General features: G+C 44.5%; 2 protein-coding genes across 11 annotated transcripts; one reads left to right on the forward strand and one right to left on the reverse strand.

Annotated features, from left to right (window-relative positions):
• Positions 1–7,084, reverse strand: GMPR2 (guanosine monophosphate reductase 2). 10 transcript variants are annotated; one of them, XM_033188459.1, is made up of 11 exons: positions 6,734–6,921; positions 6,183–6,304; positions 5,925–6,044; positions 5,276–5,410; positions 3,698–3,781; positions 3,378–3,551; positions 2,380–2,461; positions 2,183–2,289; positions 1,667–1,709; positions 832–991; positions 1–647 (listed from the first exon to the last, which is right to left on the reverse strand). In XM_033188459.1, the coding sequence occupies exons 4-11, from the start codon at positions 5,372–5,374 to the stop codon at positions 458–460; spliced, it is 939 nt and encodes a 312-aa protein (XP_033044350.1). In that variant the 5' UTR covers positions 5,375–5,410; positions 5,925–6,044; positions 6,183–6,304; positions 6,734–6,921; the 3' UTR covers positions 1–457. The 10 variants fall into 10 exon arrangements, with proteins under 10 accessions (XP_033044350.1, XP_033044349.1, XP_033044351.1 ...); XM_033188458.1 differs by having other exon boundaries at positions 6,675–6,911; XM_033188460.1 differs by lacking the exon at positions 6,734–6,921 and adding an exon at positions 6,546–6,618.
• On the forward strand, positions 7,077–22,789 carry NEDD8 (NEDD8 ubiquitin like modifier). Its single transcript, XM_033188494.1, has 4 exons — positions 7,077–7,280; positions 21,252–21,299; positions 21,465–21,547; positions 22,423–22,789. The coding sequence occupies exons 1-4, from the start codon at positions 7,263–7,265 to the stop codon at positions 22,517–22,519; spliced, it is 246 nt and encodes an 81-aa protein (XP_033044385.1). The 5' UTR covers positions 7,077–7,262; the 3' UTR covers positions 22,520–22,789.
• The last annotated feature ends 685 nt before the right edge of the window (positions 22,790–23,474 follow it).

A 23,474-nucleotide genomic window follows, 5' to 3' on the forward strand; every position in this document is an offset into this window, starting at 1 on the left:
TTTACAGTCAATGAGCTCTCTCTTTATTGAGGTATTTCAAATATACAAACACTTCAGAGCTTTTTAGATATGTGAAGGTTCCATTTAGTGAAGCAGATTAACAAAACGATTCTAAAAGCCTGCCTCCTCTAGACCAAGGCCATGTAAGAGACTTATGTACCAATCAGCATCTTTTCCTTTTAATAATCTTCAGGATGTTGGGTCGCCAGATTCCCATTTGATTATCTTGCGTCATTTTCTCAGACTATTTTCTTCCTTGCTTCCTCCCCAGTGAGTGTCTTGGGCATTTTGTGTGTGCAGATAGAGAAGTACAGAGTTACTGCAGGAGCCCTCAGGAGTAAGACAACAGGAAATGACAAAGTAATACAGAGCTGCAGTAGCTGGGATGGGTGAGGAGTCCACTTGGGATGCCCCACGGTAGAGTACTGGTGCCTTGGGAGGGTAGAACTGCCCAGGTCTAGCGCGCCTCACTGAAGATTGGATTCACCTGCTGGGTGACTCGGATGAAGGTAGTTCTTCTGCTCAACTCTTTAAGCTTAGCTGCTCCCACATAGGTACACGTAGAGCGGATCCCTCCTAGGATGTCTCGGATGGTATGTTCCACATCTCCTTTAAAAGGAACTTCCACTGTCTTTCCCTCTGAGGCTCTTAAAGTAGGAAAAACTTTATTATCTTCTCCTTCTGGATTCCTTAAGTCCAGGGACTTTTCCCTAGACCCTAGCATTGAGCCCTGGTTCACCTGGCTTCTCCTCAGAACTATACCATCCCCCTCTCAGCAGCCATGAGTTCTGCCTCCATACTATTAGTAAGCTCCTGGGCCTCCACACATACCTGTACTCAGCCACGCCCCCAGCATACTTCTTCATGGCCATTTCAGAACTCATTCCATAGAAGAGCTTGTACTTCTTGCCGTCCCTCTCGATGAGCTCACCACCTGACTCACTATGTCCAGCCAGCATGCCACCCAGCATCACGAAGTCAGCTCCTGCCCCTGCCACCATCATGGAGAAGGGAAAGAGATTAATCTGGCCAAGGTGTTCATATAGCCACCCTCAAAAGCAACTCACACCATATTCTCCATCCTGACAATGATCCCAGCATCTTTCTCGTTCTGCTTCCCTAGCTGACCCACAATCCATGCAGGTCTGATCTGCTCTGGCCTCTATTCCTCAGCGGGTATGATTTCCCCAAGATTTAAAAAAGAGCTTCTGGAGAGTCCTTGCCTGGCTTTCACTTTCTCCTTTTGCTGTTTTTACCATCATCGTCTGGTCATTTCATTTTACTGTGCCCAGCTAAGTAAGACTCATTTCATGTGTCCCAAGAGCAAAGATCCCCAACTTTAATGGGAGTAATGGTTTCCTGGGAAGCTGTGCAAAATGAAAAATGCAGATGTGCTGTCCCATTCCTCAGCACCTAATATTTTTAGGTATGGCTGGGGCTCAGGAGTCTGCAATGTGCAGCAATCTAGGAGATGGTCAGATGGCCCTGGCCCACACTAGGAATCTCAGATGTACCCTGCTGGCTGCCCCAGGTGATACCATAGACTTCAGAGTCACTAATTCATATTATGAAATAATCTGAATGACTTCCTGAGCCTCTCTTAGACCCTCAGAGGTGACTCATCCTCTTGTACAGAATCATCCTTCCGTGCCCTCAAGCTTCTTACCAAAAGCCTTGGCCACATCCCCAGGACAGCTGCAACCTCCATCCTGCAAAGTAAGGAGCACTATGAACACAACATGGATTTCCCAAGCCCTCAGCGATGTCCCAACAGCCCAACTCAAAGCCAACAAGAAGCCGGGAATTCTTTTTTTTTTGAGGTGGAGTCTCGCTCCGTCGCCCAGGTTGGAGTGCAGTTGCACGATCTTGGCTCACTCCAGGTTCGCCTCCCAGGTTCATGCCATTCTTCTGCCTCAGCCTCCCGAGTAGCTGGGAGTACAGGTGCCTGCCAACACGCTCGGCTAATTCTTTTGTATTTTTAGTAGAGACAGGGTTTCACCATGTTAGCCAGTATGGTCTCGATCTCCTGACCTCATGATCCGCTTGTCTCAGCCTCCCAAAGTGCTGGGATTACAGGCGTGAGCCACCGCGCCCGGCCAAACCCAGGAATTCTAATCCATCTCTGCCACCTCCATACCCTGCAGAAACCCAGCTCATACCCTACCCTGCCCTTGAGCCTTACTGAAATGATGTGGCCTTTGAGGCCATGAGCAGCATCTGCACACTCCATTACTGCACTGAGCTGTGGATACCCCACTCCAGTTTTCTTCCGAGTAGTACACACAGAGCCTAGGAAGAACATGACAAGGTTGAGAATGACGTGCTCCACAGGTGTTTGCCACTGAAGGGGTAGCCAGTGGCCCCAATGAACCAGCTTACCTGGCCCAATTCCCACTTTGATGATGTCAGCCCCAGAAAGGATTAGCTCTTCTACCATCTCTCCTGTTACCACATTCCCTGCCTGAGACAGAGCAATTGAAATACAGCATCCTTAAGGCCAGAAACAGGAGGTCATGTATTGTCACATACAGTATGTGTGGACCGTGACTTTCCAACATTATTAAAAAGAAAGGATACCTAGGTCCCCTGTACTGGGCCCTCTGAGGGCTTTTACACTAGCCACTTCAGAGAACCCTGCTCCCTTCCCATTCCCCCAACACCAAGCCAAGGTAGGGGGTGAGTGGCCAATGTCACCATTGAACCTAGGGTAAAGCCGAGGTCCATGATGCACTTTTCTAAGGCAACAAGGTGCTATGATCAACAGGGACACATGAAGTGGCATGGAGGAGAATTCAGTGAGGCAAAGGAAACTATTGGACCAGGCTCACATCTGATTTACAGTAGATTTAGCTCCCCTTCCTCAAGAGACCCAAACATATACTGTCCTTAAGCCATTCTGTCATAGAACCTGTCTGGCTTCAGGGAAGGCTAAAGACCCATTTGACCAGTTGTATTGGCTTTTGATGGCCAGTAGACACACGCCTCAATGCTGAGAGGAAAATGAGGGCCACTCTTATAAGCTTGTAAAAAAAATAAATCATTGTTCATATGACCCCTTTTATGTGATTGTAGTATGTGTCCATTTCAGTGGGCAGATGTCTATGTACCACAGGTATGTACAGTGCACAGATGTTCCATCATGGTTTGGTGAGTGACATCAGGGACACTAGATTTACAAAGACTATGAACCAAGGGTCAGACATACTACACTGACCAAATAGACATTTTCAGCTTAGAACTATGGATAATCATCCAGTATCATGATTAAATGGACTAGGAATATCATAATGCAGCAGAGGAGAAATGGACTGATGTAGCAAAACGGAGTGGCAGGAAAGTGAAAAGATAAAAAGGTACCGACTATAATAGAAACATACCATGATGGTGTGCTGGGGGAAGCGCTTCCGTACATCTTTTACAAATTCAACAAAGTGTTCAGAGTAGCCATTTGCCACATCCAGGCATATATACTTCACCTGGGGAATGGCTTCCAGGATCTGTTCCAGCTGCTCAAAGTCAGAAGAGCCTGTGCCTGAGCTGGCAGCCAGATGCTGTGGGAGAAACAGAGCCATTGGCATATCAGAGATGATCTGGTGGGCAGCCAGTGGCTCAGTGGTGAGGGTTGGTCCCCAGAAAGATAAAATATAATTGCTGAAAAACTGGGATCAGGAAGGGAGCAGGGTATGCCCAGTGTTACCTCAAGACAGTCAGGATTCTGGCCAGCAAACTCTTGCCACTGATCAAGGCTGTAATGCTTATGGACAGCAGTGAAGAGAGAGAACTGGGGAGAAGACAAAGAAGCATCAAAGGGAGAAAACTTTAAGGTCTTTTTTTCTAGAAACCTATTCTATCTGAGGGAGGACATGATTGAAGTTGGGGAGGAAACAAGTTGAAGAAGTCAGATTGAGCTGGGATTTGAGTTCAACCTTTCTTCTCTCTACAAATACCAGTAGGGCTTTTTACCATAAGCTAGTACTTGTCAGATTTCCCACCAAAGTACTGAGTGATCTGGGTTGGATTTCATCCGCCAGCACATTCACTGCTTCCGACTTAAAAGCTGACAAGCTGCTGGTGCAGTGGGACAGACAGCAGACATGAAAGAACCATGAAGAGGCTGGATGAAACCTGTGTTTCTCTGCCCTGACTCAGCCCCTCCTCCTAAGGTAACCTAGTACTAAACTATTTTTGGTTATGTCCTTGTTCATTTACCAGCAGTGATTCAGTAGGTCTGGATGCTCACCAAAAGTAATGGCTTAAGGTTGATAAGAGCTGATAAGGGGCTACCCTATCCTGTCTCCATCTCTAGTGGAAAAAAGGACAAATTTCCTAGTTGGAGACATGGATCAAGCTAAAAAATTTGTTTCATTCAGTCCATTTTAATAAAGTTCAAAAATATAATGACTCATCAAGCTCATATTCTCTAGCTCAACAAATTGCAAACAATATCCCAATACTGTGAGAAAGCCATTCAAAGGCCATTGTGAATGCTGGTGTTTGTGCTTTACATGTCTACATGCAAACAGACAAGAGACGGCAGTTGGCTGAAACAGCACAAATCTTGCAACTGTCAAGAAACCCAAGGAAGTCATGTATTAGCTAGCAACAAGCAAGTGCTCTACATACGTACTCAGAGATCAACACTGTCTAGCTAAAGCTGGTATCGAATTCTGCTTTCTCAACAAACATTCTATCATCAACATACTGATAAGCAAAGAAAAGTCACTATAGGATAGGAAGTCAGCAGACATTGGAGATATACTGGCACAGTGTGGCATGATGAGCACATCAGATTACGTACCAAGCTTAAAAAAAGATGTTTGCTTTCATCCAACCTTTTTATTACAGTGAGACTTGGCTCTTATCTCTAAAACCTGATTTCTTTACCTCTCATCAGCAATACTGAAAGCCAGGCTCCACATAAAGCATCAAGACAGTCCCCAAAAAGGTTCATGTATTACAGCATGTCTGTTAACTCTGCAGTCAGAGTCACCATTTCTGAATTCTACTGGTCAGGGCAGATGGACAGTGGGCAACAGCAAGATTCCTAAGCAGTTACTGAATGGCAATACAAATAAAGTAAAAACAAAACTGCATAACTATCAACCTCAAAGAAATGACAAGACATTCCACAAAGACAAAGCAATTAAAAATAGAAAAAAGGATATGAAGTCCTTAAGACTAATGGAGCCACAAACAGTAGCAGAATTCATCAACCAGGGCTACATGGATCAACCAGCAGAGTGCATGTTCTCAGAGTGCCCAGATAACTCTCTACCTTCTCAGCAACAAGTATAGAGGCAGGTAATAGTACTGATAGGAGCAGCATCTTCCATTTCAAAGTGAACAACTTGTATATAAGAAAAACACATCCCATTTGGGGCACATCCCAGAAACTCCCAGGAACCTAGGACTTAAAGAAGAGGAAGATTAAAAAAAAAAAAGAATAGCAGAAGTATTATTTTATTAATGAATTGTTCTTATTGAAGAAAATTAATAAGCTGCTTCTACTAGGATCTTCTAGTTAGGATTTTTGAATGCTTAAACTGTAGTTTCTGGAGTAAAACAGTGAAAGCTTAATGTGGACAATCATGTAACTGAAGGGATGCATGTGACTGGGAGGGGGTGACCTGGGTGGTGGGAAAAGTTGGCAAGGTGTACAAACTGTTAGACAGGACAAAAGGGAAAATTCTGTTCATATATCAGTAATATGGGAGCAAAACTTAGCTTTGAATCTCACTAATTCAGAGAGCCTTTTGAACTTATCAGAAAAAGGGACTTTAGTAGTGGAAAAACCCGTAAATCAGAGCATCCTGACTGCTAACTGCCAGAGAGCTGACTGGGCATGGGCGTGGGGATGCAAACACCTCTGCAGTCAGCTGGGCTAACTGGACACCAATAGGGATGGGGCATGAGGAAAGCCCTACCTTACAGAGAACCTTGGCCATCTCAAAGGTGCCCACAGTATCCATATTGGCAGCAATGATGGGAACCCCAGTGTATGTCAGCTTTGAGTTCCGAAATGAAAAGGATCTTGTGAGATCCACCTACAGATATGAACAGGAAATTGAGCATTTCATTAATCCACAAAACGTACCATATCAGGACAAGGACAGGCATCTTTCTTGGTTGTGGCCCATCGGGAGCGTGGGGTCAAGAAACAGCATGTAGAGAAGCTTGCTCACCTCACTTCGAGACTTAAGGGTACTGCGTTTGGGCCTCAAAAGGACATCCTTGAAGTCTAGTTTCACATCGTTGTCAATATGAGGCATGGCGCTTAGCCTCGGGGTAGCGATGAATCTGAGGGCTGGAAGGCAGGAAGTCATAAGGACCAATCTTCCCCTGGGCTTTAACACCCTGTTACGGCTGGCGGGCTCTCCTCGCTTAAGCTGTGGAAGGTCGGGCAAAGGCCGAAGTGTGGTCCCTGAGGCCTGTCGCCTCGACCCATCCCGTGGCTGCGATTACCCTAGGGCTCCATCCCAGGTACTGTTTGTTGAGGAGAAGAGCTGGGAAAGGGCTGTGAGAGACCCTGACGGTGCATTCTTTACCCCGCTACACTTCTTTCTTCCACCCCTGCAAAGAGCAATGGGGCAAGAGGCTAACCTAGGGGGAGGAAGGAGTGTTGGTGACGGGGGGCAGGGAGGGTTCATAACTAGTTTCCGGAATGGGGTACTCACTTCCTGTTGCCTTGGTCCAGGCGGCAGTTGACCAAAGACCACCTTGCTTAGCAACTAACCTCTGCAATCCCGCTGAGCCTTCTGGGCCACGCCAACAGGTTCCTCTAGTAGCCGGCGAGAACTACTAGCCGACGAATTCCAGCTTCGGTGGCGGCCGGGCGAGGCCTTCTGGGTAACAGAGTTCACGCACTGAGGTTGCTGTTGGATCCAAGGGGGGGGGGGGGGGGGTTAGACTACAACTCCCAGGGGAAAACGGGCGAGACCGCCCCCTGGCACGATGGGGGTTGTAGTTCGTTCTGCCCCCACTTTTCGCTAGCCCGGGCTCGCTAGGGACTCAGAATCGCAGAGTCGTCATCTCTGCTGTAGCTAAACTGGATGCCTCATTTTAATTTACGACGTCACTGAACCGAAACGCGGGAGCACTCCCGAGCCTTTCCGGAACCCTGTGGAAAGGGGGGGTGGGGTGGAGCCAGACAGTGACCCGGAAGCAGAAGTGGCCCTTGCAGGCAGAGTGCTGGAGAGCGGCAGCGGCGACCGGAGCGGTAGGAGCAGCAATTTATCCGTGTGCAGCCCCAAACTGGAAAGAAGATGCTAATTAAAGTGAAGGTGGGAGCACCTTCAGCCTTGCCAAGACGCAGTAGTACTGGGCTGGCAACCGTGCCTTACGGGAGACGTGGGGAAGGAAAACCACGCCTTTCCCCAGCCTGGAGGACGCTTACTGCCTCAGGGCTCCGCGCGAGGGGTGGTGGGAAAGTGGTGGGAAATAGGGGACGCAGAAGGGCTTTGAGAGCGGGGCCCAGGTCCCACCTGACCACCCTGGGGTCTTTTGCCATCCCTGCTTTTTTGCCAGGACTGTGCTGTCACCAAGAATGGGGTCGCTTTTGTCGGGTCTCACTGTATTCGAACCCCCGCAGTCATAGAGAAGGCCTAGCAGCGGCTTGACTCCCTCGTCTCTCAGATTCTTGGAATAAGCGCTGCTCTCCATTCTTCATTCCCAGGGTACCTGTTTCTCCCAGTCCCTAACGTAGGTCACCTCCGAGCACAGCCCTAAAACGTTAGCCCGGGGAAACCGGGGCCTCCCAGGGGCTAGACTACGAGCCTTTACTGGTGGTTGCCAAGGTGTGGTATCTCACCCGTCCTACAGGAACCAAAGCGGGGAATGTGTTCAGTCAGCATCTGCCTTTCTGAGCCTGGCATCCTGGACCAGCCTCACTTCCTTGGCTGAGGCAGGTTAGTTACCGCTGCCCTAGTTCTTGGTACAAGCCATGGTTTCCTTCATCTGCATCTCTCAACTCCCGTGGTGGTTCTTCACCAAATTGCAGCCTTCATTAGTCCTATCTGCTGTTTCCTCTTTTGTGCCTTCAGTCAGACAGAGATCCCCCCCGCCCCCCCAAAAAAAAAACAAACTGCTGACAAGTGATGAAGTCTAATGCTAGTTTGGCCTTTTTGTAGTTAAGTAAATCGATCATTATTTCATCACCTTCTTAGCATGTTTACCGTGCAGAATAGTCATTCTTAACCTTCTTTTCCCCCGTCCTTCCAAACTACTTCTTAGCTAAGATTTGAGGTCAAGTATTAAAATGTCTATTAATGATGATTTTTTTTTTTAACGTTGAGTAGCGACCTATGTAAGAGTCGTAACATCAGTTTAATAGGTGAATGGGTCACTGGCACCATTAAAAAGGGAAAATAGGCTGGGCGCGGTGGCTCACTCCTGTAATCCCAGCACTTTGGAAGACCGAGGCAGGCCCGATCCCTTGAGCCCAGGAGTTCGAGACCATCCTGGGCAACATGGCGAAACCCTGTCTCTACAATAAATACAAAAAACTAGCCAAGGGTCTGGGCGCATGCCTGTAGGCCCAGCTATTCGGGAGGCTGAGATGGGAGGATTGATTGATCCTGGAATGTCGAAGCCGCGGTGAGCAGTGATGGCACCACTGCACTCCAGACCCTGCCTGAAAAAAAAGGCCAGGCGCAGTGGCTCATGCCTGTAATCCCAGCACTTTGGGAGGCCGAGGTGGGTGGATCACCTAAGGTCAGGAGTTCAAGACCAGCCTGGCCAACATGGTGAAACCCCACCTACTAACAGTACAAAAATTAGCCCGGCCTGGTGGTGGGCGCCTATAATCCCAGCTACTCTGGAGGCTAAGGCAAAAGAATCGCTTGAACCTGGCAGGCGGAGTTTGCAGTGAGCTGAGATGGCGCCATTGCGCTACAGCCTGGGCGACAAGAGCGAAACTCCATCTCCCCCATCCTCCCCCCCAAAAAAAGAAGGAGGGGGGAGAAAATAGGAAGCATCAGTATAGTGCTAGGTAAGGATATTGTTTTGTTAATTTTTTTTTTTTTTTTTGAGACAGAATCTCGCTGCCAGGCCTGAAATTTTTTATTTTATTTTATATGTATATTACACAGTGGGTGTTACTAGTTCATATTATTTTTTAGTATGAATCACTGTCAAAATCTTGAGAAACACTGTTGAATACTTTTTTTTTTTTTTGAGACGGGGTCTCACTCTGTCACCAGGCTGGAGTGCAGTAGTGCGATCTCGGCTCACTGCAACCTCCGCCTCCCGGGTTCGAGCGATTCTCCTGCCTCAGCTTCTTGAGTAGCTGGGACTACAGGGCATGCCACCACGCCCAGCTAATTTTGTATTTTTAGTAGAGACGGAGTTTCACCATGTTGGCCAGGATGGTATCGATCTCTGGACCTGGTGATCCACTCGCCTTGGCCTCCCAAAGTGTTGGGATTACAGGCATGAGCCACCGCGCCTGGCCTATTGAATACTTTTATTGGCTTTTCAATGCACATGGATTCTCATGTCCACTAGGTCCAAAGAAGTTAAGTTACTAATGTTGAGTGTTTTGTATACTTTTTGAAAATTTCACCCCACACTAAGAAATTTTATGTCACAACCCATAGAGACACAAAAACCTTGCTATTTGTGATATGCTCTCAAACTTTCAATTCTAAGTTGATTTGATAATCCACTGATGGGTTGAGACCTGCAGTTTAAAAAATACTGTTTGAAAGGCTGGGCATAGTGGTTCATGCTTGTAATCCCAGCACTTTGGGAGGCTGAGGTGAGCGGATCATAAGGTCAGGAGTTCGAGAACAGCCTGGGCAACATGGTGAAACCCCGTCTCTACTAAAAATACAAAAATTAGCCGGGTGTGGTGGCATGTGCCTGTAGTCCCAGCCACTCGACAGGCTAAGGCGGGAGAATTGCTTGAACCTGGGAGGTAGAGGTTGCAGTGAGCCAAGACTGTGCTATTGTACTCCAGCCTGGGCAACAGAGTGAGACTCTGTCTCAAAAAAAAAAAAAAAAAAAAAAAAAACGAACAAAAAACTCAGTGCTGTGTATGGAAGCTTGAAAAGAAAATACAATATCCTATCACCTGTGGTCTTGCTAAAATGCTGATTATGGTTCTGTGGGTCTAGGATGGGGCACAGGTTTTTGCATTTCTCACAAGCTCCCAGGTGATATTGAATGTCTGAGAACTACACTTTGAATAGCAAGATTCTAGATTTTTTCTTTTTCTTTTAATTCATATTTATGTGGTACTTCTCTAAAATTGCCGGTCTTCTTTCCTACAACATTTACCCTTCTGCCTTCAAACAGGCCTCTGTGCCCCATCTCTATCTCCCCCCTCCCCCATCCCCTCTTGTTTGTTGCATTTCTTTATTAAATACATAGGAAAGCAGTTATACATGAGATAGCTGTTAATCTCATCTGAAGAAAATATTAATTTAAAAGAGAAAAAAAAGAGATAGCTGTTAATTACCATGTAAGTGACATATTTTTATTACAGTTCCGTTTTTTTGTTTGCTTGTTTGAGACAGGTTCTCACTCTGTCGCCCAGGCTTAGGGTGCAGTGGTGCCATCACGGCTTACTGCAGCCTCGACTTCTCAGGCCCAAGCAATCCTCCCATCTGAGCCTTCTGAGTAGCTGGGACTACAGGCATGTACCACCACCATACCCAGCCAATTGTTTTATTTTTTTGTAGAGATGGAGTCTCATTGTATTGCCCAGGCTGGTCTAAAACTCCTGGGGTCAAGTGGTCTTCCCACCTCATCCTCCTAAAGTGCTGGAATTACAGCTGTGAGCTACCATGTCGGACCCCTTTTTGAATTATTCTTTCTTCTTTTTTTTGAGATGGAGTCTCACTTTGTCGCTCAGGCTGGAGTACAGTGGCATGATCTCGGCTCACTGCAACCTCCGCCTCACAAGCGATGCTCCTGCCTCAGCCTCCCAAGTAGCTGGGACTACAGGTGCCCACCACCACACCCAGCTAACTTTTATATTTTAGTAGAGATGGGGTTTGGCCATGTTTGCCAGGCTGGTCTTGAATGCCTGACCTCAGGTGATCCACCCACCTCGGCCTCCTGAAGTGCTGGGATTACAGGTGTGAGCCACTGCATCTGGCCTCATTTTGTTTTTATTTTGAGGCAGTCTCACTCTGTCACCCAGGCTGGAGTGCAGTGGCATCATCTCGGCTCCCTGCAACCTCCACCTCCCAGGCTCAAGGGATGCTCCCAGCTCAGCCTTCCAAGTTGCTGGGACTACAGGTACATGCCACCACACCTGGCTGATTTTCTGTATTTTTAGTAGACATGGCATTTCACCATGTTGCCCAGGCTGGTCTTGAACTCCTGAGCTCAAGTGATCCACCTGCCTTGGCCTCCCTAAGTGCTGGGATTACAGGCATGAGCCACCGTGCCCAGCCGAATAATTCATTTTCAACTGCTGTCTCTGTGTAGCTGACTTCCATATTTTTCTGTAAGATTTTACAATTAAATTCTTCCCGATTTAAATCTTATTACCTTGTCTCTCTGGTTCTAAAATTAAATGTATCATCTTCTGTCATAAGCCATATCCCAATACCCATCTCATTTATTAATCCCATCAGTCACTCAGGTGTCTGGAATACAATTCTTTAGAGTCATTTAAAATTACATAGTCCTTTTATAGGACCTAATTTTTCACTTAAAACCTCTGTTTCCATTTCCATTACCCTCATTCTGGTCTGGGGTCTTACTCATTTATATCTTTATTTCTCTGTAATACTTCCAACCAGGTTTTCCTACCATCATATCCCCTCTATTAAAGTGTAGTCTAAACCAAGATGTGATGTACAAAACCATAATGTGCAGGTCTTCCTTGAGCTTCTTTTGCATTATATTACTCCCAAAACCCAGATCCTTCATTGATTTCCTCATTGTAGATTACTTTGGCAACTGTCTTTACTATGTGAACTAGTTTTCTCATTCATGTTTTTTAACATACAATAAAATGCACAGTTCTTAAGGGTTTAGTTCAGTGAGTTTTTAACAATAGTATAAGTTGATGTAATTACAAAATCTAAACATTTGTATCCCTACCCCTCAAGAGTTTCATAGATTAGTTTTGCTTGTTTTAGAACTGTATATAAATGGAAGTATTCAATGTACAATTTTTGTATCTGGCTTCTTTCATTCTGCGTAATGTCTATTGTAATCTGTGGTTTATTCCTTCTATACTGAATAGTATTCCATTGGACGGATTATATCATAATTTGTTTATCCATTCTGCTGTTGATGGGTGTTTGAGTTATCTCCAGTTTCTGGCTATTATGAATAAGGCTTCTATGAACATTGTTATACAAGTCTTTTTGTGAACATGTGTTTTTATGTCCTTTGGATAAATACCTAAGAATGAAATTACTAGGTCATGTGGTAGATACATGTAACTTTATAAAGAAACTAAGGGGTTGTACCATTTTATATTCCCACCTGCAGTGTATGAGCATTCCAGTTCCTCTGTACCCTTACTAGCTGGTACCCTTGTAGCACCATAAAAATGCTGATGTCATTCATTTTTATTTTGGCTCTTATAGTGTTATAATGTTATATAATATAAATTAAGACACTATATATAGTGTTATATAATGTTATCTCATTCAAGGCTTAAATTGATTAACATTGATTTTCATTCACCATAGCACTTTGTCATTGCTCCTTGTGTTTGGACAATATAGCACTTTTGTTTTGTTTTGATTTGTTTTTAATTTTTAATTTTTTTTTTTTTTTTTTTTTTGAGACAGAGTCTCCCTCTGTTGCCCAGGCTGGAGTGCGGTGGAACGATCTCGGCTCACTGCAGCCTCCACCTTCGTTCAAGTGTCCACCATGCCTAGCTAAGTTTTTTTATTTTTGGTAGAGACAGGGTTTCCCCATGTTGGCCATGCTAGTCTCGATCTCCTGACCCCAAGTGATCCACCTGCCTCAGCCTCCCAAAGTGCTGGGATTATAAGCGTGAGCCACTGTGCCCAGCCAGAACTTCCTTGTATACAGCCTTATTCTATTAATTTTATGTCTAATTGTTTCTTAGTTGTACATCTTTGCTTGATAAAGATTGTTGGCAAGGCTGGATCATATTTCTTTTGTATCTCCTCCAGTGCCTAGAGCAGTATGTTAGGTTTAGGTTCATCTTTTTTTTGTTTTGTTCTGTTTTTTGAGATGGAGTCTCATGTCACCCAGGCTGGAGTGCAGTGGCGTGTGATCCGAGCTCACTGCAACCTCCACCTCCTGGGTTCAAGCAGTTCTCCTCCTCAGCCTTCTGCGTAGCTGGGATTACAGGTGCGTGCCACCACACCCAGCTAATTTTTTTTGTATTTTTAGTAGAGACGAGGTTTCATCATGTTAGCCAGGCTGACCTCGAACTCCAGACCTCAGGTAGTCTGCCCGCCTTGGCCTCCCAAAGTGCTGGGATTACAGGCGTGAGCCCCCACGCCCGGCCTAGGCTCATCTTATACTTGTTTAAATAGCATTGAATGTATTGTCAGGTTGTGGTGTGATATATCAAGAATATCTTCTAAAATTGTTCAATTACTTTAAAACAACTTTATGGACAATTTCAAACACATACATCAGGAAGGAGAAGGGTGTGTGCACCCTTCATCCACCTTCAAAAATTATCATCTCATAGTCAATCTTATTTAATTTAAACTCACCAACTCCTTTTACCTGGTTTTTTTAAAGCAAATTCCAGATAGCATAGCATATGTTATTCACACATATTTCAGTGTTTATCTGTAAAAGAGAAGCTTTTTTCTAACATAACCGTAATTATTACATCTAAAAATTTAACTGAATGCTTACTATCATCAAATTACCCTATTGTCTCTCTTTTTTTTTATTAACAGTTTGAATCTGGATCCAGTTAAGATCCATACATTGCCATTGGTTTATGTGTTTTTAAGTTTCTTTAAATCTGTAGGTTCTCCTTTTTCCCATTTTTTCCTTGTTGAGTAAACTAGTTTCCTGCAGTTTGAATTTTGCTGATTACGTTCCCATGTTTTTCTTTCTTTTTTTTTTTTTTTTTTTTTTGACGACTCTTGCTCTGTCACCCAGGCTGGAGTGAGTGCAGCAGTGCAATCTTGGCTCACTGCATCAACTTCTCAGCCTCCAGGGTTCAAGCGATTCTTGTATTCTTGTGCCTCAGCCTCTTGAGTAGCTGGGACTACAGGTGTGCACCACCATGCCTGACTAATTTTTGTATTTTTCATAGAGATGGGGTTTCGCCATGTTGGCCAGGCTGGTCTCAAATTCCTGGCCTCAAGTGACCCGCCCACCTCGGCCTCCCAAATTGCTGGGATTACAGGCATGAGACACTGCTACGGGCCCCCGTGTTGTCTTTTAACATATTCCTCTTTCCTCGGTATTTCCTGTCAGCTGGTAATTAGATCTAGAGGCTTGATTAGTCTTTGTATGTTCATATGTGAGACGAATTCATAGGTGGTGATGTGGTATGTACTTCCATCAGATTGTTTTGTTTTCTGTGATATCAGTCATTTCCTACATCCATTGTTTCATTGGGGGTTACAAACTAGGAATGCTGTAATATTCTTGTTGCTTCATATGTTAGCTGGAATATTTGAAAAGTGTCCCAAATGGTAGCCATTAGCCACATTTGGCTATTGAGCACTTGAAATGTAACTAGAGAGACTGAAGAATTGAAATTTTGATTGTACTTGATTTTAATTAAATTTAAAAACTGAAACTTAGCTGGGTACAGTGGTTCGCACCTGTAATTCCAGTGAGTTAGGAGGCTGAGGCGGGAAGATGACTTGAGGCCAGAAGTTTTGAGACCAGAGTGGATAACATTTCGAGACTCCATCTCTACAAAACAATTTTCAGGCCAGGCATGGTGGCTCACACCTGTAATCCCAACACTTTGGGAGGCCGACCGAGGTGGGTAGATCATTTGAGGTCAGGAGTTTGCGTGGCCAACATGGTAAAACCCCATCTCTACTAAAAATACAAAAATTAGCCAGGCGTAATGGCATGTGGCTGTAATCCCAGCTACTTGGGAGGCTGAGGCAGGAGAATCGCTTAAGCCTGGGAGGTGGAGGTTGCGGTGAGCCAAGATCATGCCACAGCACTCCAGTCTGGGTGACAGAGTGAGACCCTGTCTCAAAAAGAAAAAAATTAGCCAGGCATGGTGGTGTGTACTTATTATAGTCCCAGCTATTCAGAATGCTGAGGTGGGAGGATACTTTGAGCCCAGGAGTTGGAGGCTGCAGTGAGCCATGATTACTCCACTGTGTTCCAGCCTGGAACACAGAGCAAGACCCCATCTCAATAAATAAATTAATTAATTAACTAAAATTAAAAAAAAAAACACAGGCTGGGCGCAGTGGCTCACGCCTGTAATCCCAGCACTTTGGGAGGCCGAGGTGGGTGAATCACGAGGTCAGGAGATTGAGACCATCCTGGCTAACACGGTGAAACCCTGTCTCTACTAAAAATACAAAAAATTAGCCGGGCGTGGCGGCGGGCGCCTGTAGTCCCAGCTACTTGGGAGGCTGAGGCAGGAGAATGGTGTGAACTCGGGAGGTGGAGCTTGCTGTGAGCTGAGATTGCACCACTGCACTCCAGCCTGGGCAACAGAGGGAGACTCCGTCTCAAAAAAAAAAACAAACGTTTAAGTATGTTCTTGGGTTTATAAATCTACTTTTTCTGTTGTAAATTATGAAATTTAAATATATGTCACGTATTTCAGATGAAAATTTACCATTTGAATTTTTTTTTTTTTTTTTGAGATAGGGTCTCACTCTGTCACCCAAGCTGGAGTGCAGTGGCACAATCAGCCCACTACAGCCTTGAACTCCTGGGCTTGGGCGGTTTTGCCTCAGCCTTCTGAGTACCCAGTTGCTGGTACAGGTCTGTCTGTGCCACTATGCCTGGCTAATTTTATTGTAGAGATGGTGATCTCACTGTGTTGCCCAGGCTGGTCTCAAAATTCCAGGGCTCAAGCAGTACTCGCATGTCCCCTTCCCAAAGTGCTGAGATTACAGGCATATGCTACCATGCACAGCCTACCATCTCTATTTTTTTTCTTTTTTTTTTGAGACGGGGACTTGCTCTGTTGCCCAGGCTGGAGTGCAGTGGCATGATCTCAGCTCACCGCAACCTTTGCATCCCGGGTTCAAGCAATTTTCCTGCCTCAGCCTCCTTGGTAGCTGGGACTACAGGCCCGCGCCACCATGCCCAGCTAATTTTTGTATTTTTAGTAGAGATGGGGTTTCGCCATGTTGGCCAGGCTGGTCTCGAACTCCTGACTTCGTGATCCGCCCCCTCAGCCTCCTAAAGTGCTGGGATTACAGGCATGAGCCACCGTGCCTGGCCCCATCTCTACATGTGATGTAAATATGAAATACAGGATTTTGAATATTTGGGTGGAAAAAAGAACGTAAAATATATTAATTTTTATATTGATTACATGTGAATAATATTTTGGCTATGTTGGGTTTAAAAATATTAAAATTTTACCTCTTAAAAAACTTTTGACAATGTGGCTACTAGTAAATTTAAAAATTGCATATATGGCTTGTATTACATTTCTACTGGACAGTGCTGCTTTACAAAATCTTACCCTTATCAAGGACAAGGACATTGTTGTTGTTGTTGTTGTTGTTTTTTGAGACGGAGTCTTGCTCTGTCGCCCAGGCTAGAGTGCAGTGGCCGGATCTTAGCTCACTGCAAGCTCCGCCTCCCGGGTTTACGCCATTCTCCTGCCTCAGCCTCCCGAGTAGCTGGGACTACAGGGCCTCCCAAAGTGCTGGGATTACAGGCCCGGCCAAGGACATTGTTTTTTAAATAATTTTTTATCATTACAGCATATTCACATTTGTGGCATAAAAAATGGAAAATACAGAAAAGCATAATAATGTAATTAAAACCACCCATAATTCCACTACTCAAGTTAAAGCATTAATATACTGTATATACCCTTCCAGGCTTTTTGGAGAGCATATAGATACATATGTTGGTTTTACAAAATTTTTATTATACTCTATATACTATAACTTATTTGTTAAATTATCAGTATATTGTTAATATATTACAAAGTTATCCTAAACATTGTTTGAGGACTTTGTAATTTTTTGTCTGTGATTGTACCATAATTTATTTAACCCTCAGCTGTTTGATATTTAGATTGTGTTTCTAATTTTATAGTATCAAAATGTTGCAATAACCATTGTAGGTATACTTTTGGATATAGTCATGAGTATTTTCCTGGAAGTTTGTTGCTGGGACACTATTGCCAAATTGCTCTCTAGATATATTTATGGGCCTCTACAGTGGATTTCAGAAACAAAGGGCCAACTCTAGAGTTTTAGAATTTAGAAACCAATAATTCTTTTTAAAAATATAAGGTCCAAGCATTTTGCTCTTGGAAGAGCAGCTCTAGGTCTTCTCCGAGAGTCTTTTTTCACTCTTTAAGAATTTGTGGTCGGGCGCAGTGGCCCACACCTATAATCCCAGCACTTTAAGAGACTGAGGCAGGCAGATCACCTGAGGTCAGGAGTTTGAGACCAGCCTGACCAACATGGAGATAAACCTCTACTCAAACTACAAAATTACCCAGCTGTGGTGGTGCATGCCTGTAATCCCAGCCATTTGGGAGGCTGAGGCAGGAGAATCGCTTGGACCTGGGAGGCAGAGGTTGTAGGGTGAGCTGAGATTGTGCCGTTGTACTCCAGCCTGGGCAACAAGAGTAAAACTCCATCTCAAAATAAATAAAATAAATAAATAAATAAATAAATGATTGTATTATCGGCCAGGCACGGTGGCTCACACCTGTAATTCCAGCACTATGGGAGGCCAAGACAGGTGGATCACTTGAGGTCAGGAGTTCAAGACCAGCCTGGGCAACATGGCAAAACCCCATCTCTACTAAAAATACAGAATGTTATCAGGCATGGTGGTGCCCGCCTGTGGTGCCAGCTACTTAAGAGGCTGAGGTGGATATCACCTGAGCCCAGTATGTCGAGGTGCAGTGAGCCATGATCACGCCACTGCACTCCATCCGGGTGAGACTGAGACCCTGTCTCAAAAAATAAATAAATAAAGTGAAATAGTTTGTGGACAACACAGAATTACAAACTTTTTATTTTGTCTTTTTAAAGTTACCACAGATTGTCACTACCATTCTCTAAAAGGACATTAACATCTGAATATATTTAGTTTCATGAAAATTTCACTGTTAACACTGCTTTTCTCATTTTACCATAGACTATTGAAAATTTTCACACAGACCAGCATAGGTTGGGGTAGAAGCTTGAGAATCACTGCTGTAATTTATTGTTTCACATCCAAACAGGTTAATCCAAAGAAATTGTTCTTGTAGTTTTGGAAACATACTAGTACTAAATAATTCTCCTTTTTGGGAAATTTTCTGAGTTCTCTTTCATGCTGGTCTATGTGAATACCATAAGGAGAAACCATATGTTATTTTCTGAGCTACTATAAGAGTGTACATTGGGTCCCAATACTAGAGCAGCCAGACTCAGGTAGGACGGAATACAGAAATAAAAGCACAGGCTCTGGGACCAGGGAATCTAGATCCATGCTCTACTTTTGATTGCGTAGATATGTTTTTAACCTAAGTCTTATTTTTCTCATCTATAAAATGGAAATAGTGATAGTCCATATCTCATAAATACTGGGAGAATTAAATGTGATGCATGTAAGATGCTGATCATAGTTACTGACCCTTAGAAAGTGTTCAGTGGCTGGGCAGGGTGGCTCATGCTTGTAATCCCAGCTCTTTGGGAGCCGAGGCAGGAGGATCACTTTAGCCCACGAGTTTGAAACCAGCCTGAGCAACATAGAACTCGTCTGTACAAAAAAAAAAAAATCTTAAAAATAGCTGAGTGTGGTGGTGCACACACCCTATAATCCTTACTACTTAGGAGGCTGAGGTGGGAGGGTTGTTTGAACCCAGGAGGTCAAGGTTACAGTGAGCCAGGATGACACCACTGAACTCCAGCCTGGGTGACAGAGCAAGACCCTTAAAAAATAAAGAAAAGGAAAAAAATAGTTTTCAGTAAATGTTAGCTGTGATTATAACATGAACATCAGTATATTTAGCCCTTCAAAATATTCATTGACTGCTTATGTGTCGAACACTGGGAAAGTTTAACACTTAAACAACTAGCTGTAATTGGTATATTAATATTGGAAATATTAATAAAGTACACTGGGAACAGGTCTGCACATCATACAGGAGGTTTTGTACATTGCTGGAATACAGTGGCACGATCTCGGCTCATTGCAACTTCCACCTCCTGGGTTCAAGCGATTCTCCTGCCTCAGCTCCCGAGTAGTTGGGATTACAGGCATGCGCCACCACACTTAGCTAATTTTGTATTTTTTAGTAGAGAAGGGTTTCTCCATGTTGGCCAGGCTGGTCTTGAACTCCCAACCTCAAGTAATCCACCCACCTCAGCCTCCCAAAGTTCTGGGATTACAGGCGTGAGCCACCGTGCCCTGCCAGGAGGTTGTCTTTTATTTAAGGGGTCTTGAAGTTTGGAGAAGGAGAAGGGGAGGATATTGCAACAAGGAAAACAACGGAAGCAAAAAAATGCCCATCAATTAGACTGAGCATGGTGTGTTTGTGGCCTGGATCACTGTAGGCTAATGCAGATGGAGCTTTTAGAGCAAGGACAGATGGGAGATGACACAACATTTATGACTGCATAATCAGTATAATTATTGTTTTGGGTATCACCAGCCCTTAACTTACGGAAGAAGTCAAGAAGATAAGAGCTGCAATTTAGGATTTAGGTAGAAGTCTGGAAAGATATGGGAGATGTAATGTTGACTTCTAGTCCTCTTTTCTCTTTTTTCTTTTTCTTTCTTTTTTTTTTTTTTTTTCACGAGGGTGTTGCCAGGGTCTTCCTCTTGCCCAGGCTGGAGTACAGTGGCACAATTGTGGCTTACTGCTGCTGCCTCTAATTTCTGGACTCAAGCGATCTTCCCACCTCAGCCTCCCAAATAGGTGGTACTACAGGCATGCACCACTACACTCAGCTAATTTTTTTTTTTGGTTGAGACAGGGTCTCGCCGTGTTGTCCAGGCTCTTCTGGAACTCCTAGGCTCAACTGATCCTCCCGCCTCAGTCTCCCAAGGTGTTGGGATTGCAGGTGTGAGCCACCATGCCCAGCCACTTCTACCATTTTTTAAAATACTGCTCAGAGGTGATTTCTGATGTCCTTGAGAATTCTTTGAATTATCTGAATATTAATTTCTAGTATTGATATTTAGAACAAGGTCCTTCCAGCCGGGCGCGGTGGCTCAAGCCTGTAATCCCAGCACTTTGGGAGGCTGAGACGGGCGGATCACGAGGTCGGGAGATCGAGACCATCCTGGCTAATACGGTGAAACCCTGTCTCTACTTAAAAATACAAAAAAACTAGCCGGGCGACGAGGCGGGTGCCTGTAGTCCCAGCTACTCGGGAGGCTGAGGCAGGAGAATGGCGTAAACCCAGGAGGCAGAGCTTGCAGTGAGCTGAGATCCGGCCACTGCACTCCAGCCTGGGTGGCAGAGAAAGACTCCGTCTCAAAAAAAAAAAAAAAAAAAAAAAAAAAAGAACAAGGTCCTTCTGACTTTTTTTAAGATACCTTTCAGGCTGGGTGCAATGGCTTACGCCTGTAATCCCAGCACTTTGAGAGGCCGAGGCAGGCAGATCACCTGAGGTTGGGAGTTTGAGACCAGCCTGATCAATATGGAGAAACCCTGTCTCTACTAAAAATACAAAATTAGCCGGGTGTGGTAGCACATGCCTGCAATCCCAGCTACTCGGGAGGCTGAGGCAGGAGAATTGCTTGAACCTGGGAGGTGGAAGTTGCGGTGAGCTGAGATTGCGCCATTGCACTCCAGCCTTGGCAACGAGAGCAAAACTCCATCTCAAAAATAAATAAATAAATAAATAAATAAATAAAAGATACCTTTCATTGCCATATCATCCAAAAGAATGCCAATATTCTCACTGATTTTGGGGGACTGATTTTGGAAGATGACTCATGGAATTAAGAAGATCCGATGGTTCAGAGAATCTTGCCCTATCAAAGTTGTTCACAGCCTAAAAATATTTGATAAATGAAGGTATGTTCAAAGCCTTCTCATTCTCCAAAGCTAAGAATATGCATCTTTTAGAAGGCATTAGATCCCAAAGACCAAGATAGGATGTTTTACCTAGAAGACAAATTGTACATTGGGCTTTAAGGACTCATGAAACCATTGCCTGTTTCAGACGCTGACCGGAAAGGAGATTGAGATTGACATTGAACCTACAGACAAGGTGATGCATGCCCAGCTCCTCTTCATGCACTTCTTGCCATGTATATTTGTTTGCATATGCTTATGAACTTGGTCCTTTTGCTCTTACGCTGTCTGCATAGCCCTTGTTCTTTCCATTTCCATGGTCCTACCCCTGAGCAGCCCCTGACTACTTGTCTCTTTAAAGGTGGAGCGGATCAAGGAGCGTGTGGAGGAGAAAGAGGGAATCCCCCCACAACAGCAGAGGCTCATCTACAGTGGCAAACAGATGTGAGTTTGGAGTGAGAATGACAGCGTGGCAATCTTATGTGAAGATGAGAAGATGAGAGGGGGCACGTACTGAGGTGGATTGGGGGTGCCTCTTGTTTTTGGTGCCTTAGACCCTTTGGCAATCTGGTGAAGCCTCTAAGCCCCTTCTCAGAATAAGATTTTTTCAGGCATAAAACAAAATATATAGAATTAAAAGAAAACTAATTATATTGAAATAGTTATTAAAATACTAAAACAAATTTGTGATATAGTAATATAAGTACTTTTTTATTAATAAGATCTAATGGTAGGTCTAATATGACCATAATTTTGAAATATTTTCCAGATACCTATAAATGATCATGATAGAAAATAGTAATTTCTATTGTTAACAATTTGCCTATATTGCTAATACTACTGTGGTTTTTGGGCTTTGTTTAAAGTTAGAAGAAATGTTAAATTTCAGTTGGGGGTTAGTAAAAATAAAGATGGGATTTTTTTTCTCATTCAAGTTTGCAGACCCCCAAAGAAATCCATGAAACTCAAGAACTCCTGTTCTGGCTGGGCGTAGTGGTTCACGCCTGTAATCCCAGCACTTGGGGAGGCTGTGGTGGGTGGATCACCTGAGGTCAGGAGTTCGAGACCAGCCTGGCCAACATGGTGAAACCCCATCTTTACTAAAAATACAAAAATTAGCTGGGCGTGGTGGTGGGCGCCTGTAATCCCAGCCACTCGGGAGGCTGAGGCAGGAGAATTGCTTGAATCCGGGAGGCGGAGGTTGCAGTGAGCTGAGATCGTGCCACTGCACTTCAGCCTAGATGACAGAGTGAGACTCTGTCAAAAAAAAAAAACAAAAAAAACTCCTAAGTCTTTTTTTCGGCTTCCTTTTCCTGCAGGAATGATGAGAAGACAGCAGCTGATTACAAGATTTTAGGTGGTTCAGTCCTTCACCTGGTGTTGGCTCTGAGAGGAGGAGGTGGTCTTAGGCAGTGATGGACCCTCCATTTTACCTCCGTACCGTGTCGCTCATAATGAGGCATCATATATCCTCTCACTCTCTGGGACACCAGAGCCACTGCCCCCTCCCCTGGATGCCCAGTATTGTACATCTACTGGTGGGAGACTGTGAGGACCCCAGGATTCAGTATTCCTGGCCCAGAGGGCCCTTGCTGGCTATTGGGTGTTAGTTTGCAGTCCTGTGTGCTTCCCTCTCTTATGGCTGTGTCCCTGGTTGTCAATAAAATATTTCCTGGCCTCCTGGAATCTTTCTTCTGTTGCACAAGTTGACTGAAATAAAAATGGACCTAATGCTCACTCAGTTATAGCAGGGTGAAGGAATTGGACAATGGAAGGGATGGTGCTCTTAGAAGGATTATCAGACTCTAGGAAAACATACTTAGTGGTGTGCTGGAGCCAGTTCCTAGTGGCTAATGAGAGCCAACTATTGGCACCTCTTTCCAAATCTCTTAAGTGACTTCATGTTGGTAGCTTGAAATTGGCCATGGTAGGATTATTTACAAAAACTGGCAAACACTACACATCAGTTCTTCCCCACAAACTGGTCGTTAAACACCTACCAGTGTAGTGCTGACATGGATGGTGGAAACCTTCGGAGAGTGAATTCTCTCTGAATGTGGCTCTACTGGACATTTAGGTCTGGTTGGAGAACGTCCTCAAGGGTTTGGCTGACACTGCACTCTGGCTGGAATATTACTGAGGGCTTTGGGTTCTGCACTATCAAGAGGTTGATAATGGAGGAAGATTGAGTGACAAACTGTAATGTATCACTTGGGTCTCAAGAAGAGGCAGGTGCTAGAAAACGCTTTCCTTCTTCCCTGGCTTCTTAGTGTAATAGAATCAGGCAAGGCTGGGTGGAGTGGAGAAATAGGGAGGATGTCTGTGGCCAATGCCTTGGAGATACTTGACTGCTGTGGTTGCGTGTGGCGGT

This window comes from Trachypithecus francoisi, unplaced genomic scaffold (genome assembly GCF_009764315.1).
Source record: "Trachypithecus francoisi isolate TF-2019V2 unplaced genomic scaffold, Tfra_2.0 Lachesis_group3, whole genome shotgun sequence".
Classification (NCBI taxonomy): domain Eukaryota; kingdom Metazoa; phylum Chordata; class Mammalia; order Primates; family Cercopithecidae; genus Trachypithecus; species Trachypithecus francoisi.